We start from the raw sequence: 9,153 nt of genomic DNA, 5'->3' as shown, positions 1-9,153 counted from the left end.
CGAGATGGAGCTCAGACACACACCTAGACACACCTAGACACACACCTAGACACACCTATACACACCTAGACACACACCTAGACACACCTAGACACACCTATACACACCTAGACACACCTATACACACCTATACACACCTAGACACACACCTAGACACACATCTAGACACACACCTAGACACACATCTAGACACACACCTAGACACACGTAGACACACACCTAGATACGCACCTAGACACACACCTATACACACCTAGACACATCTAGACACAAACACAAAAATAGCAGCCAATCTGAGTTCAGTATTTCTGTGTTTATGGATGACAGACAGAGATCCACTCAGAGGAGGAATGATGGATGAAAGTAGCTCAGAGCAATTTCTCATGACAAAAACTGCCTCCCCGTGTGTGTGTGTGTGTGTGTGTGTGTGTGTGTGTGCGCGCGCGCGCATGCAGAACAATACTTTTCCTGTTCTCTCTTACCTTTCATCTGTGTGTGGTCGATGAAGGCTGCTCACAAACTTCCTGTTATTGAGCTGTGGCTGCGCACACACACACACACACACACACACACACACACACACACACACCCTCTGAGGCTGTTAGTGGACCACTTGTGAGCTTCTTCTCGATTGTGGGATGAAAGACGGACAGAGCTAAAACCCTGCTGCATGTAGAGCACACACACCGTCACACACGCACTAACATCGCCATGGCAACAATTGGGGTTGGGGTTCAAGGAGAGAAGGAGGGGCTGAGTTGGATCCTATTACCCATAATCCCCGGGGGGAAGAGAAAGCCGCCTCATGAAATCCTTCAATTCCTCAAAGAAGAAATGTTTCTGAGTGACAGTTGGACACGTCTCTGTTGGACACGTCTCTGTTGGACACATCTCTCTGTTGGACACGTCTCTGTTGGACATGTCTCTCTGTTGGACACGTCTCTGTTGGACATGTCTCTGTTGGACACGTCTCTGTTGGACATGTCTCTGTTGGACACGTCTCTGTTGGACACGTCTCTGTTGGACATGTCTCTGTTGGACACGTCTCTGTTGGACACGTCTCTGTTGGACATGTCTCTCTGTTGGACACGTCTCTGTTGGACACGTCTCTGTTGAACATGTCTCTCTGTTGGACACGTCTCTGTTGGACATGTCCCTGTCCAGCAGCATTTCAAGCAGCCACTTGTTGCGTTGGAACTAATGGAACCAAATGGCGTTCTGTTCTGGCTCCATATTTAAGCAACCAAGTCTTCAAGTCCAAACGGGTCGGCAGGAGACTCGGTCTGGACCCGTCTTCAGAGCGGTTCCTGTCCACTGTCGCCATGTGCTTGCTGAGGAGGCGGGAGCTAATGCCTGATGCAATCAGCCGGATCCAACCAAAGATCTGGACTGGAATCAGTCGGACCGGGTTCCTCTGGAACAACAGGTGTTCAGGTTCTGCAGCGGCTCGGATATCCAGAGTGTCGCTGTTAAACGACTTGAGGTCTGATGACCCCTGCTGCACCATGTGACCCGCCTTCCTCCTCCAGTTCCTCCTCTTCCTCATTCTCCTCTTCCTCCTCCTCCAGATGACGTCTGACTGCTGAAAAGTCGCCGCCTCGCTGCCTGACCTTTTCAGCCAACGCCACCCTGACTGATTGAAACAGATTTCCTACATGACTCTGGCATTCAGCCACTGACACACGCACGCACGCACGCACGCACACACACACACACACACACACACAGAGCAGCTGCTGTGAATGATATTTCCGACCTCGGTCTCAGATCTCCTGCTTCTCTAACATTCAGTGTGATAAGGACAGATAGCATGTAGCAGTGGCAGCGCCCCCTGCAGGCAGCGCCCCCTGCAGAAGATGCATTCAGGCACTTCCTGTAAATATGAGGACGTGATTCTGTCAGAGGACAGAATCTCCATCGGTTGGTGTTGGTCATCTGAGGTCCACCACCAACATGCTGCTCTGACCTCTCTGGGCCACCGTACTCACATTTTGTAGATCAACGTTCCTTCAGAAACTAACTGACTTGATTCTACGCTGTAAGATCACAATGTTCAATTCAATCAAATACAACAAACCCCAACCCAGTCTGATCCGGTTCAGTTCCATCCAGTCCAGAACTGGAACCCAACCCGTACACGGTGGCGGTGCGGTGTTTTCGCTGTGATGCGCGGCGGCGCGGCGAACAGAGCGTGAAAATCTGAGGTGGAAAAAGCCCGGATGGAGGGAAGTGAAATATTGATGGTGTTTTCCTGAGAGCCTGCAGACAAACGGACCATCACGCTTTAATGGATGTTAACAGAACCGGGCTGGATCTCAGGACTGCAAGGTCTTCTGGTTCTGGTCAAGTTCTGAAGCCATGAGTTCAGCTGGTTCCGACCTCGGCTCCAGAACCTTCAGCAAGTTTATCTCAGGAATGTCTCTGGTTGGTCCACCAGAACTTTGGTCACATCAACAAGAATCATTTGGACCACACTTTAGGTTCTGCAGGTTCTGATTTCACTACACCATCCAGCTGCTGGTCCAATCAGAACCTCAGGATTAACGGACCGGTCCAGAGAATCTGGGACCAAACTGCTCTCTACAGATCGCCACAAAGAACCCGACAGTTGGTCCAGAACATCTACAACACAACCACCAGCTCCAGTCTACAAGTCTGGTTCTGGAGCAGAGGTCCAAACTCTGGATGTGTTTTACAGAACCAGAGGAACAGACCCTGAAGTTCCTCATTTCAGGTTCTTCCCACCGAAGCAGCTCTGGTACCAGGACCGGTTCTTCTCTGGTTTCATCCAGCAGATGTATGGACCTCCTGGTGTTAGGTTCTGGAGGAGGATCTGGGTCAGGGTGGAACCGGTAAAGATTTGATTTGGGTGTAAAAGTTCTTCTGGAGCCCCAGTTGGGTCTGGATGGATCAGTGGAGGATTTGAAGCTGCTGGATCAGAACCGATCAGAACCAAGCCAGAGGTTGGCGGCAGCAGATGTTTGTCACCAAGTCGAGTCGCCTGACTGAGCGCTGCATCCTAAAGCGGGAATGATGGGAACGCTCATTCATTATTAAAGACACACACACACACACACACACACGCACACACGACTGCTCCATAATTCATCTCCAGTCAGATGAATAAATAAAAGCAGCTGAAGACACAGATGAGTTTTATCAGAGCGAACATGATCACTCAGAAGCTCACCGAGAGCCTGAGCTGCCAATCACACACACACACACACACACACACACACACACACACACACACACGTCTTTTCATGTTTCTGCCTGTTTCCTGCTGTTCTCTCTGAGGAGCGTTTGTTTTTATCAGCTGACAGCTCAGACGGGTGGAGGTTATCACAGAGAACACCAACCTGTTGGAGAACCTCCACCTGCACCAGGCAGAGCAGAACCAGCAGAACCACCTGGTGCAGGTGGAGGTTCTGCTCATCTCACTAAATACCCACAACTTCCTCATTAGACGGTTATGCAGACCCAATCAGAACCGGTCCAACATGTTGGACCCAATCAGAACCGGTCCCTGGCCCTCAGGCTGCAGCTAGTGGTTGTTGTGGTAATCAATGAATTTTGGTTGATTACTCTGATGATTGATTGAATAAACACTCTGCAGGTTTTTCATTCAACAGTTTTCATCCATTTTATGCAAAATGGGAAATAAATTAAAGACGCAAATGAAGAGAATTGAATTCATTTTAAAAATCATAAACATTAAAGGCAATAATCATGTTCCTTTACTGAATCTGGAGCAGGTGGAGATGAAATGAAACGACCTGACGAGGTTTGAGTCATCATAACTGTTTCAATATTTTGTAGTTTTTAGCTTCATTAATACTCAGTGTTTTTTTCAGCAAAAAACTCTTTTATATTCTCCACTTAGTGATTAATCTATGCATAACTTAGATCATGAGATCAATTAATCAAGTTTGGGTGATCAATCATTTCAGCCGTTAAAGCTCGTTTTCATCGAGAACCCCCAGAACCTCTTGATAGAAACCACAGATCGATAAGATCGATCAGTTGGTCATTAAATCCATCAGAACCAGCAGAACCTCGGTCAGCTCCATATTTCATCTCCAAACTGTCAGCAGATCTCCCAACGAGTCCAGAAAAACACAGCAGCACCCAATCAGAACCAGTCCAGAACCTGAGACCGGACCTGCAGCTAGGAATTCACTCAGACTGGCATCAATATGAATAATAATAATAATAATAAATCAATAACTGAATTGATTCTGATGTTGAGTGAACCTGGAGGGGAAACCAGCATCTGGAAACTGTGAATAATTATTATTGTTATAAGTGAAGTTATTGGCTGGTCCTTTTGTTCTGCACAAACATGTCAGAGTAATTACTCCATAAACATCTTTCACTCTCAATCTATTTTTAATGAGCTGTAAATATTTATTATTTATGGAAGCTAAATATTTTATAACTGAGCGTGTTATCAGTGACATGAAAATAAACGGAAGATAAAACCTTTAACATTTCAGAACCAAACCCAGATAATAACAACAACAGCAACAATAATAATAAAAAAATAAATGTGGATCATAAATAAGAGGGAAGAACCTCCAGAGTTCTACGGCTGCTGCACCTGTTTAATTAGCTAGCTAATTGCTAATCACATCCTGTTTGTTGTTTGCACACAGTAAATCAGTTTGTGTGTGTGTGTGTGTGTGTGTGTGTGTGTGTGTGTGTGTGTGTGTGTGTGTTCACCCAGCCAGTAAGCAACAGCTATTAGAGCTCCAGTTTAAGCACTCAGGGCTAATGAGCGCAGCACTAACGAAGCAGGCTGCTTAACGAGCTCACCGTTGGCCATTAGCCGCCTGATGAGTTAGCTTAGCATTAATGGTCCAACATTAACCTCCTGAAGAGACGAGGCGGCCTGCAGACCAGACATCCATCAGGTAGCACTGGCTTCACTCACCTGCACACTTGGTCCTGGCTCTGAGCGGTGGCCCGGGGTTTCCCGTCCCTCCTTCCAGGGGCCTGGTCAGCAGAACGCTGATCTCGTACTCTGTGTCTGGGTCCAGGTGTCCAATCTTGTGGGTGGGCTTGTCGACAGTTGTGGTGTCGATCAGCATGCCCGCCGTTGTACGGTACTCCACCTGGCAACCAGGACAGCATTAGAACCCAGCAGCTACATTAAGCAACCTGTTCCCCTCCTGGCCTGTGGGGGCGCTGCACCAAGAACCACTAAAGGAAACGACACAAAAACCTCTGAAGACACTGAGAGCAACTTCCTTCTTCACCAGATGGAAAAAAGATGGAGGTGTCAGATTTTAGCGGTTGGAGGATTTCTCTTTAGGCTAAAGACCAGGAGCCATTTCTGCTGCTAGCGCTACGCTAACACGTTAGCTTTGGTTGTATTTACCCAGAATGCCCTATGCTGCAGTCCACTTCCTGCTATTGGAGTGGTGTCTGGTCCGCTTGGTGTTCACATTTAAACCGAACCAGAGTTCACTTCAACCGAACCCAGAATGAGGTTTGGAGGACCAGAGGTCAGAGGTTGATTGGCATTCACACCAACCAAACTGGACTTTGACTAGGCAAACGGACTGGAGTCGAGTTAAAGTGGACTGGAGCAGGATTGAAGAAGATCTGGTGAGAACGCATGATTAGATGCCAACCTGACTCAAGAGGAGCTTCAGTGATATGCAACCAGATCGTCTTGAGAACCGTCTCAAAGATTTCCAGGACCTTGTTAGCTGATGTTTACAGGAGTTCAGTGCCATGAGGAGTGGATGCATCCAGAACCAAATAACCATGGGAACATTTTCTGAGATCTTCTACAACCTTACAGGTTCTACTCCTCAAACACACCAGAACCTCAGTAGAGTCCAGTGAAACCAGAAAGGGGGAACATCAGGTTCCTGCATTGGACCTGTACGATGTTGCCAGTAGCTAGCAGGAACTCTCTTGAAAGTTCTCGGACTCCATGTGGGCCTTACATGAGGAACCACCGGCCCTTCAGACCAAGCAGACCTCTGGAAAACCGCAGTACATCAGCAAAGAGCCGGAGAACCTTCTGACCCATCAGGAGGTTCTGACTGATGACTGAACTGACTGACTTCAGTTCAGTCATCAACTGGTTCATCATCATGTGGATCATAAATAAGAGGGAAGAACCTCCAGAGTTCTATGGCTGCTGCACCTGTTTAATTAGCTAGCTAATGAATGGAACTGAGGTTCAGTCATCAACTGAACCTCAGTTGATGACTGGCGGTTTGTCCCGACCCGCCACCTGCAGACCACCACAACCAACGGTCAGTGATGGACCAGGACTCACCTCTCTGTCGATGATGGGTCCGTCTCCATTGATTGAGTTGGCGTTGAGTTGGATCCAGAGGTAGGTGGCGCCGACCGCAGTGAGCTGAGGTGGGGCAATTGGTACCGGTGGTTCTGAGGGAGCGAGAAATCCAGGATCAGTCCAACACACACACACACACACACACACACACACACCTCAGGGTCTCACTGGCCTCTTAGCGAGGGGGGAAAAGTTAACGAGTTAATTAATATTTGTGACCTTCGGTGAATCACAGCAGACCTGGATTCTATTACCCAGAATCCTCAGAGGAGCCGCTCCACTTCCTCCTGACCCAGTTTGAACGCACACACACAGAGGTCTCCTACATTCAGGTTTCATCACTGAAAAAAGTCAGACAGCGTCCAGCAGCCAATCAGAGGCCAGGACTCACGTTTGACTGTGAGGTCAGTGTAGGAGGACACGCCCACGCCTCGATCTGATTGGACGATGCAGCGGTAGCGTCCCGAGTTGCCTTTGGTTGTGTTCTTGATGTCGAAGCTTGCCACGTAACGCCGGGAGTTCAACGGCCTGGTCTCCTTGGCAACGGCCTGCAGACCCCCCATGCCCTGCGACCCAAAGAGAGGTGGTGAGAGAGGAAGGGGGCGTGGCCAGACCGTTGCTGTGGGCGGACTCACCTGCAGGTAGAGCAGCAGGTGGCGCTGCGGCTGGCCGTTCACCGTGCATTGGAAGGAGGCCGTCTGGCCGGCGTTCACCTCCACTGCCTTAAGGTGCAGCGGGTGGGGTGTGCTCACTGCACAGGGAGGTCAGAGGTCAAACACTGAGTCAGCAACACAGAGCAGCCACACCTGGCGTCACACAGGACGACTCCCTCTGACACACACTGATATACACATGTTTGCCTGGCTATCTTTGTGGGGACTTTCCATTGACTTCCATTCATTTCTACAGCCTAAACCTGACCTTTACCCTTTTCCTAACCCTAACCAAACTCAATTCACACCTCGACCTAAATCTGACCCCTGACCCAAAAACAGCGTTTCACCTTCGGTCCCCTCAAGGGGCAGTGGGTCCCCACAACATAGCATGTGTCAGGAAAATGGTCCCCACAAGGTATTACAAACAAATGCACACACACACAAACACACATCAAAAACAGGGCAGCATCTAAACTGCGGCTGCTTGGATGAGCAGTGAGATAAACAGACGCATGGATCAAAGTCCATGCTAATCAATTTATATTTTAATGAGCTCCCCTGCCTACACACACACACACACACACATACACACACACACACACACACACACACATTTTGACCTTGTTTTTAAGATGCCAGTAGAACTTTTTACATTATTATCCGTTTAGGTACCCAAACCTCGTTAATCAATTAGAGACCTGCTCTGGTAAGGGGCGGAGCTTGCTGTCATTGCGTGTGTGTGTGTGTGTGTGTGTGTGTGTGTACTTACTACACTGGTGTCCCTGCAGAGTGATGTCTCTGATGGCCAGGACTCCTCTCTGCCCGGTGCTGACGGCCTCAAACAGAACCTGGAAGACACCAGTGTCCAGTTAGAGCAACTCCAGGTCAGTTCAGGCTCCCTGCTGAGACATCCATCGTATTTACCACAGAACTGGCAGCACCGAGTTTCACAGCAGCTAACTACTTGTTTTAAACTCATCTCTTCGTCCTGTTAACAGTTTTATTGTAATAATGATAATACATTTTTTCTGAAGGTGCCTTTCAAAGCTCTTTAAGTCAAGAAACAAACTATAAACAATAAAAGGCAACAGATCAACATATATTTGCCTTTTATTTATGCAACTTTATTGTAGATTTAAAACCAGATAGGCTTGAGACTGTTGGACATTTGGACAGAGACCTTCTAGTTAAGCTCAGTGTCCAGGTCATCACTCCTCCATCGCCGTGCCGTCCAGCAGGACGTCCTGACCCACTGTCCAGAGGACACTTCCACTAGTTTCTGTCCTCCGCCAGCACTGAGACCTTGTGATCTCAGCAACATGTACAAGGACAGACATCTCTCAGCTGTCCCCTGGTGTCTCCAGGTGTCCCTGTCCAGACATGCAGCCGAGAGGACATATCCTCTCAGGCCTCGGGGACAAACAGGAAGCTCCTGATGGACCAGGTGCGATCTTCTCTGGGAATGCAAACACATTCCATGGTCTTATCGTCACGGAAACCGCTGCCACACTTCCTGTTCGTGGCCAGAAACAGGAAGCGCTCCTCCCTCCATCTGTTTTCCTCCACTTCCTTTTCCAGAACTCTTTCTCTGCTTCTCTCCATCCTCCTCCTCCTCTTTCATTTACTCCATCACTGATGAGGTGGATGAGCTGTTGCCATGGTGATGCAGCTAATTAGTGCGCCTCGCTGCGATGATGGGGCGGCACTTCAAACACCTGCATGTCTGTTTCTGATTGGCCAGGTGCCGGAGACCGAACCGGAGGACACGATTCAGAACATATACCGGTTCTCCAGGGAAGAACCTAGGTTGGGACTCGGCCAACCTAGTCCCAACCTAGGGACTAGGAACTAGGTTGGACACTGGGTTGTCCAAAGGGAACCTATTGCCAAAGCAGGGGCGTAACTTTGTGCTACATGTTGGTGGAGAGGCATTGTGAGGAGGGCACTGATGCACCACAGTTATGTGACTTTTTGTCCTATGAATACATCCCAAACTGAAATATGAATGCCAGACAGTCTGATTCAGTGAAATAGGATATACGTCAGATTAATAGCACCTTTTGAAAATTAAACTCATGTGACCAAGATCCAAAAAACGTCTGAAATCAGCCTTTATTGAAGTTTCTCAAATCAGAAAAAGGTTTCACAAATCCAAAACACGGTTTTAAATATTCTGCTATT

General features: G+C 48.3%; 1 protein-coding gene across 1 annotated transcript in view; it reads right to left on the bottom strand.

The window, feature by feature from the left end:
• ptprma (protein tyrosine phosphatase receptor type Ma) overlaps positions 1-9,153 on the bottom strand; it is a 24,327-nt gene that overhangs the window by 9,439 nt on the left and 5,735 nt on the right. Inside the window, exons 3-7 of the mRNA XM_015024554.1 lie at positions 7,742-7,820; positions 6,952-7,067; positions 6,708-6,882; positions 6,296-6,408; positions 4,934-5,114 (exon numbers count right to left, since the gene is read on the bottom strand). Of these exons, the coding sequence (XP_014880040.1) occupies positions 4,934-5,114; positions 6,296-6,408; positions 6,708-6,882; positions 6,952-7,067; positions 7,742-7,820 (664 nt within the window). The remainder of the gene's footprint in view (positions 1-4,933; positions 5,115-6,295; positions 6,409-6,707; positions 6,883-6,951; positions 7,068-7,741; positions 7,821-9,153) is intronic.

The sequence above is a fragment of the Poecilia latipinna genome, unplaced genomic scaffold, assembly GCF_001443285.1.
Source record: "Poecilia latipinna isolate Pla-1442-1.1 unplaced genomic scaffold, P_latipinna-1.0 Scaffold3708, whole genome shotgun sequence".
In the NCBI taxonomy this organism is placed as follows: domain Eukaryota; kingdom Metazoa; phylum Chordata; class Actinopteri; order Cyprinodontiformes; family Poeciliidae; genus Poecilia; species Poecilia latipinna.
The sequence above is the reverse complement of the archived record's forward strand: the minus strand, read 5'-3'. Positions and strand labels throughout refer to the sequence as shown.